This window comes from Perognathus longimembris, chromosome 7 (assembly GCF_023159225.1).
Source record: "Perognathus longimembris pacificus isolate PPM17 chromosome 7, ASM2315922v1, whole genome shotgun sequence".
Classification (NCBI taxonomy): Eukaryota; Metazoa; Chordata; class Mammalia; order Rodentia; family Heteromyidae; genus Perognathus; species Perognathus longimembris.
The window spans coordinates 13,899,301-13,918,888 of record NC_063167.1 but is presented as its reverse complement, the minus strand read 5'-3'; the positions used below and the strand labels follow the sequence as shown (position 1 = coordinate 13,918,888).

Sequence of the window (19,588 nt, the reverse complement as noted above, 5' to 3'; positions counted from 1 at the left end):
TGTCCCAAATAGAATTAGAGGTGTAAGACACCAGTGTCCAGCTTGAGGAGTTTTATCTTGAAAACTCCAAGGTTTCCAGGTACATTCCTGGCACACGTCAATCTCAGCGGAAAAGTCAAGCAAGGGAGTCTTAGAGCTATGCTCCTACTCTTTTTTTTTTTGTTGTAGGGCTTAATTCTGGGCCTAGGCGCTGCCCCTGAGCTCTTCAACTCAAGGCTAGTGCTCTACCACTTTGCGCCACAGCGCCACTTCCTGTTTTCTGGTGGTTCATTGGAGATAAAAGTCTTACAGACTTTCCTGCCTTGGCTGGCTTTGAACGATGACCCTCAGATGTCAGCCTCTTGAGTAGCTAGGACCACAGGCCTGAGCCACCAGCCTGGCCTTTTTTTGGGTAAGGTTTCCTAATTTAAACATGGAGAAAATGTGCATATTATTATTGTTATGAGGTAAAACTTGCATTCTCAAAGAAGTAACCACTCAACCCAAAGAAAACAAGACAAATTTATATGAAGTTTTATTCTCAAAATATATATTAAAAAAAACATAAACAGAACCAACCAAACATCAGGAGACTAAGATATCTTAAAGAATTTGCTTGTCTCTATAAACACAATTCCAAATGAATGGACACGTTCTTCCCTGTGCTGCCCATCCAAGGAGCCTGTCGGCTGCTGGTGAGCCCCAGGTCCGGGCAGATTCTGGGGGTCTAGCATTGCTAGGAGTTCTGCTGCCTCCTTGCAGCTCAGCGGCCTCACATGCTGGGGGACTGCTGGGCAGGGACGCCTGGTGTGGCCTGGCGAGGCAGGGTGTACATGGCTCCCAGAAACTGGTCTGCAATCCTTCCTGCTTCTCGAAGCCCACTCAGGAGAGCACCGTGGACTGTGGCTGGGTAGTTCCGGATTGTATGTTCTCCCGCAAAGAAGAGTCGTGGGATTGGCTGTATCAGGAAATAGATGGAAAGCAGCAGGTGGATGGGTTTTCTGCAGTAGTGGGATTGCTCATCCTCCAGCTTGACCACCTGAGCCGCCCTCCGCTCATTCTTGGGTTTAAGTCACCAATTCCTATGGACTCAAGGGCTCCGCCCTCACATTACTGTTCCTGCATTCTACCAACATCTTGCCAGAAAGCATTTTCCTCAAGTTCACAGTAAAAAGGAGACAATGAACAGCCTAGCTCAGTTGGGGAAGTGCACCAGTGCCTCTTCAGCAGTTTACTGATCTCAATTCACACTGTGGGCCTTACTGGCTGGCGGTGGGGGGAGTACTGTGCCTACCTGTTCACCCCTTGGGTGTGGAGGAACCCTGACTGCATTTTGGCAGAGTCTAGATGAAGACCCGGGCAGCCCCTTGGGGGTGCGCCCTGCAGGTGGGCCTCTAGCAATTCTGAGCCACTACAAAAAGACTTTTCTTTAGGTAAAAAATTAAGTTACTGACTTGAATTTAGACTGGCTAGATTCACAAAGCCCAACTAGAACATAAATATGGCTCCTGGTTTGTCTGAGAAATCTAATGATAGAATGACCAAATCTATTTTTTTGGCCAGTCCTGGGGCTTGGACTCAGGGCCTGAGCACTGTCCCTGGCTTCTTTTTGCTCAAGGCTAGCACTCTGCCGCTTGAGCCACAGCGCCACTTCTGGCCATTTTCTGTATATGTGGTGGTCGGTAATTGAACCCAGGGCCTCATGTATACGAGACAAGCACTCTTGCCACTAGGCCATATCCCCAGCCCCACTAGAATGACCAAATCTTAAAACAGATTTCCAAACAGGCCTAGACGGTTTCTGGTTTCTTACCTGTGGGGCACCTGGAATTGAGGGACCAGGAGTGATTGGCTGGGCCATTAAATCATAGTCATTTCCCGATGATCCCGCAGCTACATAGGAATAGGAGCCCCGGGCCCAGGGGTCAGCGCGCCAACGAGACACCACAGTTTCCTTGGGCTAAAGGAAAGACCAGGAATGAAGTCATTACTGACACCAGGGCAGGTGAGGGGCAGACAGAGCGACCTGGGAGGCACGTGATAGATGCCACTTAACCACACACTGAGCCAAGAAAGACCAGACACCCTCGGGCCTCCTTGTATATGAACCTAGAGATACAGCAAGCTTGACCTTTATTATCCTATAAATTCACATGGAACCTTCATGTCTCCTTCCAAGGCTAGACGACTTAAAAAAATCTGAGATTCTCTTCAGAGCCACTAAAAGGACGGGTAACTTGCCAAGTGCAGCTCACAATGGTCCAGCTCCTGTCTGGAGGGTTTTATTCCCACTTGCTGGGTACTGGGTTTGACCTCGAGGTCTCGTGGGCACTCTGCTGTGCCCATGCCCTGCCCTGTTTTGCTTTTTCAGGTAGGCTCACTTTTTTTGGCCTGGAGCCAGCCTGGGACCACGTATCCTTCATATCCTCCTGCCTTCGCCTCCCCAGCAGTCGGGACGACAGGCATGCGCCACATGCTGGAGGGGACGAGTTCTAAACATGAGAATTCAATACACCCAGCACGAACTCAGGCTGCAAGCATGTCAAATAAGCCACACACTGGTTTAGTAGGAAGCCAGATTCCTGCTTGTGCCCCACCTTACCTGGGGCACGGCACTGCTACCAAAAATCCCTTTGAGAATGGCCAGGCACCGGCCAACAATCACATCATCGCTTATGTTCTCCATGATGCCTGCAGCTTCTCCCGCCACCAGGGCTAACAGGATGGGAGCTGGGGAGACAAAGGATGAGCCAGAGTTTTTCTCCAGATTTTCAGAACCCACTGAGCCACAGTTCCGTCCTGTGAAACCTAACATGGGGGAAACAGTTTCTGAACTCTCCCAGGAACAGGCCTTGCTGACCAGTCCAGGGCATGCTCCGCTGTGAACGCTCTTCATCCACCTCAGGCAGGAGTGATGGAGGCGGCGGAGCTAAGGCGGGTCAGCGACTCAGCCTTGCTGTCCCGTCCAGGGCACACCCAGGCTGGGGCCTGGCGCTGAAGGGTGCGCCCTGGGCGGCGTCCAGGTCACGTTCTTTTCTTGGAGTGAGGTGGAATGTAGAATTAAGAACAGTCCAATGACAAAAGGATAACTGAACAGGACAAGGATGCGAAACTACAATTGGAAGGGAAGTGATTGAAAGTTCCAGGGCAAGTGACAGTCTGAGAACGAGAATACCCCCACTTCTAGAAAGCGTCCCTCAGCCTGTCCCTCCCAGTGGATGTGACTGTGTGTGTGTGCTCTAGATACTACAAAGGGATTTTAGAAGTTGCATTGAGTTAATGAAAAATTAAGATATACATACTTGAGAAAATCCTACTCCTCTTACATTTCTATAAGGATAATGCAAACTAGGAAGTGGTTACCTTTGTACAAGTTCCAGAAGAGAAAGAGTTCGCCCCTGCTGGCGGTTGTGCTGCCAACATGCCCGAACAGATTAACACTAGGGTCCCAGAACACTCGGTCAAAACACAGCACCACCTGTCGTGAGAAGGGAGGGCGTGAGCGGTGCGGGGTGTCCTAATGCGGCTCCTTGGACTGCTACCACCCCCAACTGACTTCTTGAAACAGCCAGAAATTGGTCTAGTGAATATATTCTTTGGGATGACATTTTTGGCTCTCATTTGGTAGGTTTGGGTTTTTTTTTTTTGGCCAGTCCTGGGCCTTGGACTCAGGGCCTGAGCACTGTCCCTGGCTTCCTTTTGCTCAAGGCTAGCACTCTGCCACTTGAGCCACAGCGCCGCTTCTGGCCGTTTTCTGTATATGTGGTGCTGGGGAATCGAACCTAGGGCCTCGTGTATCCGAGGCAGGCACTCTTGCCACTAGGCTATATCCCCAGCCCAGGTTTGGTTTTTTTGAAGTGAACATGTGTGGAGCATCCGAACTGCTAGGCCTATGCCTGGGATCCTGGATGGCTGAGAGCACAGGCCAGCGCAGCTGCATGAAGGCCAGGCTGGGTCTGCGGGTGAGGAGGGCACGGGGGGGGGGGGGGGGGTAAGGAAGAGGTAGAGCACGTCACCTTGTTCAGGTTGCCAAATCCCATTCTTTGGACTGCAGACGTTTTCCACTCAGGAAGAGGTGGCACAAACTGAACGGCTGGTGGCTGCTGCTTCAACACCCCCAGGGGGAGGGTACAGAGAACTGCGTCGCACTTATAAATAAAGGTTTGACTGGTGGAGCGCGTATTCACAGCGATCACTTCACAGCCTGGAGAGGGTGGTGGGAAGACACTTGATTATTGGTGCTGACGTGGAATGAAGGGCAGAGAGCACTGAGTGCACTAAGTCGACAGGAATTTCTTCTAGTAGTTTATGCCTGGCTGTCTGAGTGAGGTACTATTTCCCTTTCAGGTAAGAAAACATCTGGGCGCTCACACCTGTTATCCTAGCTACTCAGGAAGCTGAGATCTGAGAATCATGGTTTGAAGCCAGCCTGGGCAGGAAAGTCTGTGAGACTTATCTCTAAGCACCCAAAAGCTGGAAGTGGAGCTGTGGCTCAAGTGTTGGCCTTGAGCACAAAAGCTCAGGGGCAGTGCGTAAAAGCCCTGAGTTTAAGCCTCAGGACTGGCCCTGCAAAAAAAAAAAAAAAAAAAAAAAAGTCCCCAGGAGAACTGAGTGTAAGGCTACACAAGTTATAATGCCAGGGACAAAGGCCATAGTGTGCTAAGTCCTTGCTGCTCGCCAAGTGTTAGGTAACTTAGAGCAACATCAAGAGTGAAGTGCCCCAGCCAGAGCCTCCCCACAGACTAGCTGCTCAGGGATGACATGAACAGGTCCTGAGGCCTGGCGCAGACCACACAGCACGGCCTCCTTAAGAATGCACCACGGGGCTGAGCTGTCAGAGTGAGCTCAAGGCCTCAGAAGTGAAGACACTGACTTCATCACAAACGAATGCTTACCTAGCTGTATACATCTAACACACTACCAAACTACTTGGAGATGTGTGTGGGCTCAGTACATGGCCATTTCTGGTGGCTGCAGACTTGGGGACATGACCCGGTTATCCTCACTGTTCTCCACTGCCTGCTAAGGGCGGAAGACCAACACCATCAGCCAGGAGCTGCCTTGCTGAGAAAAGGAAATGGCAAACGGTTTCGGTGGTGGCGGCAACTCTACAGAAGGGGCTGCGGAATCCAGGTTGGCACCCCTGCCTCCATGCCTGGCAGCCCGAGCCTCAGCGGGGGAGGCGACCAGCCGTCCTCATGCATCGACCTCCCACATTCAACACTGTCAGCTCGAGTGAGCGGACCACAGCTCCTCTGCACTACTGAGCATGGCAATGAGGATGGAGCTATCCCGATGGGAAGCATGGGACAAGGCTGCCTTGAATCAACTGGAGCAGTCAACTAGGAACCAGCCTAAAGTGTCCCTTTGAAGAAAAGCCCAGAACAGGCAAAGAATCAGGGGTGGCCCAACTGGAGTGCAAGGACCTTACCTCCTGGGATTTGAGTATTACTTAGCAAAATTAGATCCATACCTACTGGCTGTTACTTTAACCCTATACTACTATACACACAAGCTGAAAGCACTAAGGCCTTAATTTTTTCATTTATAAAACCTCCATGAGCCCAATCTTTTTACTTAGGAGCTACGCTTTATCTAATGCATGACAAGGAACTATTCCTCAAAGTCTTGCTGCAGCCTTACTGAAGAAAAGGCCAGAGTGTCAGGGGAGGGGCTCTGCCTTACCTGTGCAGTGTTCACATACCTGAAGCGGTGTAGCGCACCTGTCGAACTGCTGTATTCAGCTTAATATCTAGGCCTTCAGCCAAAGCCACAGGCACACACGAATACCCATTCCTCACTGTCAGGTGGCTGCCAGTAAATTCAAAGTCGTCATCCTAAAGAAAGAAAAGGGTCCATTGCCACACTCACCTATGCAGTCTGCACTGAGCTGGAAAAACATAAGCTTAGCCGGGCGCCGTGGTGACTCACGCCTGCACTCAGAGCTTTTCAGATGACATGAGGATTGGAGTTTGAGGACAGCCTGAACACAAGTTTCAAGACCTCCTTCTCGGGCCACAGTTGGATATGGTGGCATTCACCCAATCAATCCCAGGTACAATAGGAAAAGTTGCTTATTTTTATAAGCATAAAAGAGGCACACATCTGGATGGGAGGCAAGACCTTTTCTCAAAAATAATCGGTTGACAGGCCTGGGTGGCTCAACCCTATATCCTAGCTAGAAACTTAGGAGGCCGAACTCGAGAGGGTCTCAGTTTGAAGCCAGCCTGCAAAGTATGACAGGTTCTAACTTTCAAATAACTTGCAAAAGAGAAGGGCTAGAAATGCAGACTGAATTTAAATTCCAATAATGGCCTGAAACCAAAAATGAATAATAATCAGTGCAAAAAAAAAAAAAGAAAGCTAACAGTGTGGTTCCACAGTAGAATGAACTGACTGGGAAGTTTGAGGCCTTGAGTTCAAACATTAATTCTACCAAACAAAACAAAAAGCAAACCCCAAGCTTGTAGAAAGCAATAAAAAGAATTCTCATTCACAATTCAACTCCTCCTCTATGGGAAGTGGGATTATCAAGGACTTTTGTTTTCCCGGAAGCGTTCATCAGCACAGTACCACATAAATCCGTGCTGCTTAAGGGAGGGGTATGGAAACATGGATGGTCAGAAAGCATTAAGACATTTGTTACAATAGCAGATCCACTGTCCTAATTACATTTCATTTACCTAAGAGCAACATCTGTTTTTATTCTTTAAACTTACAGATTCTGAAGTTGAAGAAAATTTCCAAAATTAAAGTTGGCTCAACTAGGTGAAAGCAACCCAGGATTACGAAGGGAGGCCAAAGATAAGTAACATTTGGGCTGGAAATTAAGAATCCCTCTCCCCCGCAATCATCTTAATTCATTTCAATTTACTGTACATTTTTCTATAAAGAAACTTTTTTTTTCCCCCTAGTACCAGGAGTTTCATCTCAGGGTCTTACAGCTGTCTCGGTTGTAACTCTACCACTTGAACCACACCCTAACCCAGCAAGAAAATTTTTGTATTATATAAATATAACAAATAACTTGTGGCCAGAATTTAAAGGATTTAATGAGCTCTTTACAGATTAAATTGTTTTTCTTTTTTGGAGCCTGTATTGGAGCTTGAACTTAGGGCCTTGCATTCTTGCTTGGCCTTTTCTGCTCAAGGCTGGCACTCTACTACTTGACCTATACCTCCACTCCAGTTTTGTTTTGGTTTTTTTGTTTTTTTGGCCAGTCCTGGGTTTGGACTCAAGGCCTGAGCACTGTCCCTGGCTTGTTTTTGCTCAAGGCCAGCACTCTGCCACTTGAGCCACAGCGCCACTTCTGGCCATTTTCTGTATACGTGGTGCTGGAATTGAACCTAGGACCTCCTGTATACGAGGCGAGCACTCTTGCCACTAGGCCATATCCCCAGCCCTCCACTCCAGTTTTAACAGTCTATTGGATTGTCTACTTAGGCTGGCTTTGAACTTCAATTCTCAGATCTGTCTATAGAGTAGGATTACAGGCCTGAGTCACTGGTGCCCAGCTACAACTAGATTTTTTTTTTTTAATTGGCAGAAGTGTGAAGAGACATTTTCATATCCACAAGATCCCATAAGACCAGTGAGCATATAGGAGAGGAGTCCAGCACCCCACCAGAAAGACGTACGCCCTGCTCCACCTGCTGGCATGGCTAACATTTTACTACCATGTTTTGGTGGGGAAGTGAAGCAAATGAATGCAATTTAAAATCTGCTTTCCATAAAATCTAGCAATTCTACTCCAAGGTATTCACACAAGGCATAAACATTCTAGTAACGTCATTACTAGCTAAAAAACCAGAAACAACTGTTTATCCATTTGCTTATCCATTTGTATGGATAAGCAATCTACAACACACTGACATTATACACGCTTTGTGCTGAGTGGGCCAGTCACACGCAGAAGGCTACATACTGTATAGTTCAACCAATAATGAAACTGCAGAATGAACAAAATTATTGTGCTAGGAGCCAAAGCTCGAGGGGTTCATTGCAAAGGAGAAAGAGAAAACTTAAGGATGATGGAAATGCTCTATTGTCCTGACTTCAGTAGTGACTCCTAAGTTTGGCAAATCATTTGTCTACTTAAAATGGGTAAGTTTCTTATATACAGTGGACAGTATCTTCTAACAACATGCACACACACACACACACACACACACGAGTTTCTCTTAAAAGCTCTCTCAGGTGTGTGTAAATGGTAAGTGATAAAGGCATTTTACCTGATCCCAATGTTTGAGGGAGAGGGTAGAAAGAGGTGTGGCATTAGCAAATTCAAGATTTGCAAAATGCCAATCAAGTATTTGTCTGTCTCTTGATGAGAGATACACATCACTGAAAAAATAAGAACAAGAAAGTACAGGGTTAACAAAAAGCATTACTGCTATTGTCAATGAGCTGGAACACTGGAATAAGTCAGGCATGAGGACTGTGCCTCATGTGGAAACACCAGAAGTCACAAAGTAGACGAATACCGTTTCCTGCCTAGCGCCGAGGGCAGTGCTAATCTCACCTCAGTCAGGAAAACAAATTATAGTTGGGGCTTCACTTGTTGGAAAATAAAAAGTTTCTGTGAAATTCTCTCTTCTATTTCGTTTTATTTGATAGTTCTGGGGCTTGATCTTGGGGCTGGGGAACGCAAGGCTAGTGGCTCTACCAATTCTGAGCACAGCACCACTTCCTGTCTTCTATTTTAAGTAAAGCATGGATTTAATTATGAGGGGGAACAGTGTCTCTGATGACACAATGAAGGACAGGCACACACAGAACATCTGTTACCTCCTGAACTCCAATGAACATAATGTGTTTCCAGTCCTAAAAATTAGGATTATGTATGTATGTATGTATGTATGTATGTATGTATGTATGTATGTATTTATTTGCCAGTCCTGGGGCTTGAAGTCAGGGCCTGAGCACTGTCCCTGGCTTCTTTATGCTCAAGGCTAGCACTCTGCCACTTGAGCTATATAGCGCCAATTCTGGCCTTTTCTATATATGTGGTGCTGAGGAATCGAACCCAAATAATTTAAAGATACTCACAGAATATAAATAAAAGCTGTGTTTTATAATTTTCCATTTAAATTTAACACAAAAAGAACAAAGCTATCTCTCTGGTTTTCCATACCTTGGGGGATTAGCTTCCAATTCTTGAAGTTTTTCTTCTAGCTTTCCTTGTGTTTCAGCTAATTCATCATACTCCTGGTAAGATTTTAAAAATTAAGAGAATTTATTCCATAAGATGCAATGATCTGTGCAGCTTATTTATTATCTAGAGCAGGGATTCCTATCCTGGGGACAGACAAGCTACAAGCCTGGCTAAGGTGCGGGAGGAGGGAGATTCTAGAATACAAGGATGAAATTAAAGCTGACACATACTCAAAGTACAGATAAAAAATAACTACCATTTGTATGAGGATTTATCATGGCTCAAGTGCTAGAATAAGCACGCAGAGACAGAATTTTATTTAAGCTTCACAACTAGTTTACAAGTTAGGATTTATCAATGCCTAACTTGTGATGGAGACACAAATTAGGGATTGAAGCTAGCTCTGCGCGCCTATGGTTATGTGGCACCTGTGACTGGCTGGTACCAGGCCCTCTGAGCTTCCCCCATCTGTGCTGTAGGCACGTGTCACAACCCACCTTGCACAGGGCAGTCAGGTCCCGGTGCTTGCTTTTCACTAGGAACTCGGCAGTGATATCTCTGGGAGGCTTCACTTCAGAGGCTTCTTTATATTGCTGATGGAGCTCTTTAATTTTCTCTTTCAAATTTACCATCTAAGAGGGAAAAGTACAAATTTACTATTCCAAATTGCAATGGAATTCTATCCCCAAATAACACATACCCTTGTCTTTGGCTCCTGCTCTAAATTACTGGGTGAAGTCCTTGGAAAGCTCAAATACCTTCTCTGCATTAGGGCACTTGAGAAACAAGAATGAAGCACTTGTGAAAGGGCAAGAATATTCATTTTTTAAAAAAGTACTGGTGAGTCTATGAGTTGTTTGCCACAAGAGCTGCCTTCTTCTCCGACTCCTGCTGCTATGTTCTGGTTTACCACGGGCCAGGAACAATGGGCTGAAATCTCTGAAACTAGACATTCTGTGAGGCTTTGATGTCCAAACAGGGCGCTGAAGCCAACGTGTAATGATGGCATGGCAAGTCAAACTCAATCATCCGAGCCAAACCAGGAAGCTGTGACAAGACTGGGGAACCACAGAGGTAATGTGGAGAGGCAAAGAGGTTTAGCCACATCACCTATCAAACACGTCTCTTTTTTCCGTGCATGTGCGTGTGCGTGCATGCGTACGTGCGTGCGTGCGTGCGTGCGTGTGTGTCCCCTGGGGTTTGAACTCAGAGCCTGCGCACTATCTTTGACCTTTTTGGTGGTTCACTGGAGATAAGTCTCATGGACTTTTCTGCGTGGGTTGGCTCTGAACCTCAAACTTCAGATCTCAGCCTCCTGTGTAGATAAGATCACAGGTGTGAGCCACTGGGGCCCAGCTCACACATTGTTTTTTAATGTGGAAAATAAAAAGTATTTAAATAGGGTTGGGGTTTTTTTTGGTTGCAGGGCTTGAACTCAGGACCTAGGTCCTGTCCCTGAGTTCTTTTTGCTCAAGGCTAGTGCTCTACCACATTAAGCTTCAGCGCCACTGGCTGGCTTGGAACCATGATCCTCAGATCTCAGCCTCTTGAATAGGATTATATGAGCCACTGGTGCCCAGCTAGAATTAATTTTGAAGAATTAAACAGAAACTTCTTTTGAGAAGCTTCTGTTTTCCCCAGGCACGTGTCCCACCAGTTGGTGGTCCTCTACCCCTTCCTCACTGATTCGCCACCACAGGCCCTGCAGGAGGCGAGCTGCACCTTCTACTTGGCCGGGTAAGGAGAGGAGAGAGCGAGAGAGCAAGGCAAGAGCCCCTCACAAGGCACACCCAGGGATTGCAGCAAGTCCTCTGAACTACTCTCTAGCCTCTCCACCCTAACCTGGGGTTGTGGTAGAGAAGGGTCAGCTGGGAAATGGAGGTGGTACTGTTGAAAAATAGTTACCATTTTCATGAGAAATAATTATGGGAAAAGCTGGCTCTGGTTTGTTAGTCTGCATTATTGAGTACTTGGCCCCAATACAAGTGATCTTCATCCAACCCTAGGACTCTGAAGACTGTGATGAGTGCTAAACAGATGGAGGAAAGATCAATTTCCTCTAGCAACACTGGCTATTATGTTAAGTACAATTAGACCCAGGTATGCAGTCCTCATGGAGACAAATACAAGCCATGCTTTTAACATTTCTAAATGAGACTTTCCCTCCTATTCGAAGTCTCTTTAGCTATGAAGAAAAAATATATCAAATTGCACCTTATTAAGAAGTTCTTTCAGCTCTTCCTGAGTTTTCACTATCTTCTTCCAGTGTTCAATCTGCTCATCTTTGACATGCTTTTCTTGTAGCCTACAAGACAACATGCACTCCAGCTGGAGTCATTTTTGCAGCTAACACATTTAAGGGCATCAAGGCACAAAGGAGCATGGAGAACAAGGAAGTTAGCTGGTGACAAACTGTTCTCTAGGCTATGTTAAATACATTAATAATGCCATAAATGCAGTGCATTTTAGAACTCAGAGGGACTATAAAGAACTCTGTAATTACATTAAATGCATCTCCTTTTTAAACGCATTTCCTTTTTAAGCATTTTCACGCGAAAATAAGTAGAAACTAGTTCAAACAAGGTTTATTGAAAACAAAATAGTAAATCTGTAAATGGATTTCACTACATAATGAGCAAAGAGTACTTACTGAATGACAACTTCCAGTGCCTGGCCCAAGGACACAGGTTTATTATTGAGGACATTGAAGTCTAGCTGATGACTAAGGTAAGATGTGGCTTCTAGCAACCGGTTAAATTCTTGCTCTACCATTTCATCTTTCTCTTTAGGAACCTGAAAATCCAAGTATAGCAGAGTTGGTCCTTATAAAACTAAACACAGCCATCCATGAAGACACGAATGCTTTGCGGTTTTAAGAAGTCAAAATATGCATCTCAGAGGGAAAACCTTTGAGGACAATGATTTGGTTTTCCTTTCTATGAAGTGGTTAAGTCCATTTAAATGAGATATGGAATGTTCTAGCCGATTCCTCCCTCTTCTCCCACAGAGCTGAGGCTCCACCTGTGGTAACAGCCACACGATTTACACTGGCGCTAACTGAAGCTACATGGAGCACGAGGTGTACTGAGCCGACATGCACTGAGCTGAGCTGACATGCAAACACACACTAGAGAAGTCCCAGAGAACAAAAACTTCGCTCACATACCTGAGGACCTGCGGAATAAGGACAGGATAGGAAAAGAAGAAGCCCAAGTGAGTGGCTCCCCTCAAAGATGATAAGAGTTTCAAGAGGAAGGAAGTTCAGAGCAACACCTTTGTGTGTACCAAGATGCTATTCTTTGGCAGAGTAGCTTTTTCTGGCACTGATAACTTGAACATCAAAGTTCTTGGACTATAAGTAACTGAGGTACCAGAAAGGAAATCAAGACCTAGGCCAGACTGTGCCTTACCTTCCTCTACCATCTGTTAGTTGACACCACCCCTCAGCTACTACTTACTCTAAGGCCTCAAAGCAATCTGCAGTCTTATGCTGAATCCATGTCAGCAGTGAGGGAAGGAAAATGCAGGCCTCAAGAAAGCATCAATTTCTGTAAGATGGGAAATGACTGGGAAGCAAGATTCAAAAAACATGGAATTTCACTTTGCAATCATCATAAAATCAGTGGCAAGGAAGCAAAACACTAATCTGGATGAGGAGCAACCTTTTGTGATGAGAGGAAACTACCTGCTGACAAGATCATCACAGCAAGATTCAGCCCCCGCCTCCCCCCGCTCTATTTTTGTCCTTGCAACTGAACAGATGAAAAGAACTATCCTGTCCCTCACCTGTCACACGGTAAGTCTAGGAGATGAGCTGTGTGTGCAACCCGAAATGCAAAGACAAAGGGAAGAGGGCCTCAGTTTGAAAGACTAAATCCACATGAGAGAAAATGCTATCACTGTGAATGAGAGAATCACCTTTACCCTTAAGAAAATCTAAACTCCCAGGACCTTTGTGATTTATGTGGAGAGCTAAGGCAGAGAATCAGACTTTGGATTCCCAGTGCTATTTATATTAGAGCAATCCACTGTGGGCCTATCCATTCCACTCCACGGCTGGGGATGTTGTCCCTGTGACTCTGAGTGCACGTACAGGAGCTGGTGAAAGAGGCCCTGCCAGGAATCTCACTCACTGTCTCACCACTTCCTCAATGACTGGACAGATATAACCTGAAAAACAGATTCTGCTCAGAAATTCCCAACTTCCAGGGCAACTCCTGCATTGGCTCTACAAAAATCCATGTTGTTATATGATCCTAACTGAAGTGTAAGACTGCTTTTCCTGGAACACAGAAGTGTGCTTTCTGTCGGTGGCCTCTAGAATATACAGAGAGAGGGCGCTAGAGCAGCATGAGGGCCTGGACGCCTGCCTGCCTCCACTGCAGAGCAGAATGTGCCAGCACGCCAAGATCCAGGCGGGCCCGATTAAAGCTCTTCCAGTGCCAACTGGACTGCTTGTTTCAGACAAGCTTTAATCTCTGAGGTGAGGACGACAGTTGCATGGGGGCGTCCATACTAAGAGGTATGCAGCACTCAAGCCTCAATAACTGGGGTCTAGGGTGTGTGGTAGAGGAATATTTAAAGGGACACTGTCAAGGTTACAGGGACCAAATTGACCTTTGTTTCTTCCCTCTATTTTCTAAGCAGCCTGATGGATTCATTACACTTTCCCCTTTCCCGCCCACACTCCCCACAAAAAAAAACAACTGACGTTTTACATGCGCTTTCAATGACAAAAACTCTGATGGCACCAGCCCAACATATAGGCGCAACTCTACAACAACAAACCAGTGTGAATGTGGGATGGAAGGGATCTTTGAAAGGAAACTGTGTCAAGCTTTGAATGGGTTATTGTAAACAGTGAGGAGAAAATGATTTGGAAAATTATGAAAAAAATACCTTGACAGTGTCCTTTTAACCAGTGCAGCAGAGAGAGAAATAAACTGTAAATAACAGCCCAACAGCCACGTCAAGTTTAGTTTTGTATGACAGCAGTAAAATCAAGGCTTTAAACACATAGCATGACAGAAGCATTCTGTAGCTTAGAAGCTGCAACCACAGACTGTACAGACCAAAACAGGGAAGTTGAAGCGTAGAAATGGCCAAAAGAAATGCAGTTCAAAAAGGTGGGATGGGAGGGGTGTCAGGAAGCAGTGTGGAACAAAGCAAAACTCAATAAAAGAATGGAAAAACACAGAACAGTAACAAAAAAATCAAACAGAACTCAAAAGGAGGTGCCTCGATTGGCTGCCGACACCAGGACAGGGCTGCATCTCCACGCCCTCTCACACCAAGGCTCCGCTTTGCCTGGCTGTGCGGGTCAATCAGGAGCCTGGCCCCAGACGGTTTTGCCTAGATAAGCAACTACGGGGATGTTAGCTTCCAATCCTGATTCTTCTTCCATCAACTTGAAAATTTTAATTCAAAATTAAAGGAATATTTAGAAAATGACAGGTAACTTACTTCTTCAATAATGACCGAGAGAGACACCCAACATGTGTTTTCAAATATGTTTAAAGCTTGAGTCCATCTCTAAAAATCATCGACTTGACATGTCCAGACACTGAAAAGAACTCAAGCAAATGACTGCTACTGTGTGTGTTTCGGGTCATGTCTTCAGCCTGGTCAGAACCCTTGGATTCTGTTATTTCTCCATATAGTTGAACGACTTTAGGGAACTGAAATACTGGTAAATCTCTGAACCCAGTTGGAATTGTTTTCATTTTACTCTACTTTACACTAGTCCTTATATTGCATCCTGAGCAAAGACCTCCATAAACCATGAAAACCATGAGAAGGACCCCAATCCAGGCTAGAGGGCAGGCGGATTCCACATTCCAACACAATAGTACGCAAGAGCAAATTAGGAGTACTTTTTGGGAAAGTATCAATAATACAGAGCTGTCTATCAGAGAAGCAAACAAAAACACTATTACTTTAACTAGATTCTGATTATGACTTTTCAAAGCCATTTATTTCTCTATGAAAGTGCCAGGTAAAAATAGGACCTTTATAATTTTTATTTATTTATTTTGCCAGTCCTGGGGCTTGAACTCAAGGCCTGAGCACTGTCCCTGGCTTCTTTTTGCTCAAGGCTAGCACTCTTGATACTTGAGCCACAGTGCCCCTTCTGGCTTTTTCTATATACGTGGTGCTGAGGAATTGAACCCAGGGCTTCATGTATACGAGGCAAGCACTCTACCACTAGGCCACATTCCCAGCCCTACAATTTTTTTTGTGTGGTATTATAATAAAACATTTTTTTTGGAGACAGGGTCTTATCATATATATTAGAATTATAGGCATGTACTACCAACCTGAGCTGTACCTTTCAAATTCTGAGGTCTGACGAATCTCATTGTTTCTACATGGGTTCAATTCTGTTTTGTTCCTGGAGACTGTATGAAGCATCCCTGAGCATGATCACAGGAGGACAAGCCTATGTGTCTAGTCCACGTACAATGAGTTTAGGGAAAGCCAAACAACCTTCTGGATATGGCACCAAACACCTCAGAAAGCAATCTCTAAAGAAGGAGAGCTCTGCACAAGCTCTGTAATCTTCAAACGCATAGGCATCTATCTTATTTCAGAAACTCAGCAGCTGAGATTTACATACAGCACTGTGCCAGGTACAGAAAACTCTAAGACAGACTGAGAAACTCTTAAGAATTACACTTTGAAAAATGTGATAAGGGCCAAACCTTGCTATAAAAGGCCCATTAACCTCCTCCTTGCTCCCTACTGCTATCTATCACATTGAACTGAGCACTTCTAGAGTTATGGTGATGGAGAACATCTGACTAGTCCCTCTGGTAAGACCCAGTGGGACTCCCACACACCAAGGGAAATGAGATACAGCTATAATTCCAACAAGACAAGTATATCTGTAATCCTAAAAAATACAATATGGTTATTATAAATGGAGACTGTTGTCTTATCACCTTAGAACGGAATTGTTTTTTAGCATATTTATTGGGGTGGGTGAAGAGGTGCAAACATGCCTAAGTAATTTAACTCTGGCAGAGTTAATTATAGAGTAGAGGTGCTCAGCACATTTTTGTTGTTGTTGTTAAATGAATACGTGTAGTTCAGGGAAGTATTATTACAGTATTATACATAAAAAAGGTAAAATTATTTTGGAACTTAAGATCATTACAAAAAGGCAAGAGATTTTTATTTTTTGCCAGGCCTGGGGCTTGAACTCAGGGCCTGGGCACTGTCCCTGAGCTTCTCTTGCTCAGGGCTAGCACTCTACCACTTGTGCCAAGCACCACTTCTGGCTTTTTCTGTTTATGTGGTACTGAGGAACTGAACCCAGGGCTTCATGTATGCTAGATGTATGTTAGGCAAGCATTCTACCACTAAGCCCTATTTTCAGAGATCTTTTACATTTGAAAACAGCCAAAAAGCTGGGCACCCAGTGGCTCACCCTCATAATCCTAGCAACTCAGGAGAGGCTGAGATCTGAGGGTCACTGTTCAAAGCCAACGCTGGCAGAAAAGTCCACAAGACTCGTACCTCCAAATAACTATCAGAAAAAAATAAGAAGTGGTGCTGTGGTTCAAAGTGGTAGAATGCTAGCCTTGAACTGAAAAGCTCAGGGACAGTGACTAGTCACAGAGTTCAATCTCCATGGCAGATAAAAAAAAGAAAGAAAAATAAACAACTGCTCTACATTTAGAAAAGTCTAAAGAAAATAATGGTGTCTCAGTGACAATTACTAGCATAGCTACCAGCTGGGGTTGGTAAAATTTCTGCAAATACAAACTTGTGACTTTCAGGCAGGCCTACAAAATGAGGGCTTTGGTAGTCTAAGCCAATCAAACAGTGGCTAAACTAGACACTGCCCTAGACCATCCACAGTTATGTCACTGTCACACTGACTGTAACAAGCTCCTATACCTTTGACCAACAGAGCCTTACTACCTATGCATCTATCTTCATAAGTACGACTATGTGGCTATTTATTAGCCCATCAAAACTTGAGCCTACAAACACAAAGTCATGAGAAGCATGTGAAGCTAAAGCACACAATGGAAGCACAACACAAAGAAATGAAGAATTACATTTAAATTTCAGAGGTCTCTTGGAGTGGTCACAATAAGTAACCAAATAAAAAGATTACCTATCTAGTTAGCCTTCATTACAAGTCTAAAGATAAATACCTAAGTGGACATGTAAATTTGCACATATGCTATGATTCTTTCCTACATAGCTTTGGGTTAGGAAACCCAGAAAAATGTCATACCATTTCTCAGTTTTTGTAATTTTTACGTTCATCAGTCACATATTGCTGACAAATTTTCAACTGAAACAAAGAAATTTTGAAAACCTTTGTTCAGCTTCAACTTACAGCTTGTCCATTGGCTTCATAAAGTGGGCATTTTTGCTTGATCTTCGCTAGTTCCATATTAACTTGCTTGCTGACTACAGCCATGGGATTCCCACCTATAAAAAATTCAATTAAGTTCAGCTTACCCATGAGAAGGACATTTTCAAAGTAAAAGTATCTTTACTCAGGATAAAAAATGCTTATTTGAGTGTAATGGCACCTATCTGTAATCCCAGCATTCCAGAGGCTCAAGCAAGAACATTAAGAGTTTAAGGCCAGGGCTGGGGATATAGCCTAGTGGCAAGAGTGCCTGCCTCGGATACACAAGGCCCTAGGTTCGATTCCCCAGCACCACATATACAGAAAACGGCCAGAAGCGGCGCTGTGGCTCAAGTGGCAGAGTGCTAGCCTTGAGCGGGAAGAAGCCAGGGACAGTGCTCAGGCCCTGAGTCCAAGGCCCAGGACTGGCCAAAAAAAAAAAAAAAGAGTTTAAGGCCAGTCTGTGCTAGATAGCAAGTTCAAAGCCAGCCTAAGCTATCTTGAAAAACCCAAGTGTAGGGGATATAGCTCACTGATATAGTAAGTGCCTAGGATGTGAAAGGCACTAGTTCAAGTTTAGCCCAATTTAGGATATGTGGAATTATAGCAACATATAAGCCAAAAAAAGACACGTAATCCCATAAAGTTACAGAGTCCATAAAGTAACAGATTACATACACAAAAGAATTACAGACCATGTGTTGTCTTCATCTTTTCATTTTAGCGATATAGTGTAGGCATCATTTCATGTTACTATGGACTTCATAATTCTTACTGGCTTATGGGTGTCATGTACAATAATTTAATCTTTAAATCTGTGGTTTTGAATGTTCTACCATTATAAACAGAGCCATATCAGAAATGCATTTCCTATAGAAGTTCTCAGAACAATTTCCTACAACTGGAAAAGGATACCTGTGGTCAAAAGATGCATATGATTTAAATTTTACACGGGGTGAGTACTTGGCCATTTACAGTGTTCTAACAGAAAAAAATTACCTGCTGTGGTTTGACCACTCAAAACTCATGCCTGAGTTTAGTCCCCAGTGTAATATACTTAACTAAGGAAGTAGACAATTAAACTCATTAGAAGAAGGTGAGAATTGGATCAAGCCACTAGGGTGAATTTTCATGATTAAATCTGGTGAATTTATTAGATAAAAGCAATCAGAAGTGCACTGTCATGTGATGACACCTCAGGTCTCTGTCTGAAAGGCCTTCACCAGGCATACCTTGGACCATAAGTGTGAGTCAAAATTGATCCCTTTTCTTTTCTTTTTGCTAGTCCTTTGGGCCTTTGCTCTGTCCCTGAGCTTCCTTTTTGCTCAAGGCTAGCACTCTACCACTTGAGCCACAGTGCAACTTCTGCTTTTTCTCAGTAGTTTACTGGAGATTAAGAATCTCATGGACTTTCCTGCCCAAGGTGGCTTCAAACCACAATCCTCAGGTCTCAGCCTCCTGAGACCTAGGGTTACAGGTATGAGTCACGAGTCACCTGTCCCCAGGGATCATTTTTCTTCATGATTCTCACAACCCTGGTCCTACATTATTGTCCAATGAAAATAAGAGTAACAAAACCCTAATCGGTATTTTAAAAACTGTACTTAATAGCTCTAAAATTAAAATTAAACTTAATCTTAGGAGTTTCAGTCCATACGCACTGACCCATAAAGCTAAAACCTTACTTACCAAGACCTGTTACTACCATGGCTCCAAGATCAGCTACATAGTTTCCTTTGCGAAATGTAGCAACTCGACCTCCAACTCGATCCTGTTTTTTAAGAAACGGAATAGCTAAAGTCATCAATTCTCTTTTTTTGTTGCAGATACTGAAGCTTCCACTCAGGGGTTAGATGCTGTCCCTGAGCTTTTTTGCTCAAGGCTAGCACTCTACCACTTGAGCCAGTTCCACCTCTGATTCTTGGTGGCTAACTGGAGAGAAGAATCTCATGGACTTTTCTGCTCAGGCTGGCTTCCAATAGCAATCCTCAGATCTCAGCCTCCACAGTAGCTAGGATCACAGGCATGAGCTCCATCAGCCCCAGGCTCATCAATTCTATTTTAACTATAATACCTCTGGCATA

At 44.6% G+C, this 19,588-nt stretch overlaps 1 protein-coding gene across 2 annotated transcripts in view; it reads right to left on the bottom strand.

Moving 5' to 3' along the window:
- Window positions 1–497: 497 nt before the first annotated feature.
- The window catches only part of Kdm1a (lysine demethylase 1A), a 60,879-nt gene continuing 41,788 nt past the window's right edge, over window positions 498–19,588 (bottom strand). For both annotated transcript variants that reach the window (XM_048350469.1, XM_048350470.1), the window contains 13 exons: window positions 19,194–19,275; window positions 17,487–17,581; window positions 11,784–11,926; window positions 11,348–11,438; window positions 9,631–9,765; window positions 9,113–9,186; window positions 8,211–8,322; window positions 5,684–5,816; window positions 3,996–4,183; window positions 3,343–3,457; window positions 2,582–2,709; window positions 1,793–1,939; window positions 498–937 (listed from right to left, as the gene is read on the bottom strand). In XM_048350469.1, the coding sequence (XP_048206426.1) occupies window positions 752–937; window positions 1,793–1,939; window positions 2,582–2,709; window positions 3,343–3,457; window positions 3,996–4,183; window positions 5,684–5,816; window positions 8,211–8,322; window positions 9,113–9,186; window positions 9,631–9,765; window positions 11,348–11,438; window positions 11,784–11,926; window positions 17,487–17,581; window positions 19,194–19,275 (1,629 nt within the window). In that variant the 3' untranslated portion in view covers window positions 498–751. The remainder of the gene's footprint in view (window positions 938–1,792; window positions 1,940–2,581; window positions 2,710–3,342; window positions 3,458–3,995; window positions 4,184–5,683; window positions 5,817–8,210; window positions 8,323–9,112; window positions 9,187–9,630; window positions 9,766–11,347; window positions 11,439–11,783; window positions 11,927–17,486; window positions 17,582–19,193; window positions 19,276–19,588) is intronic.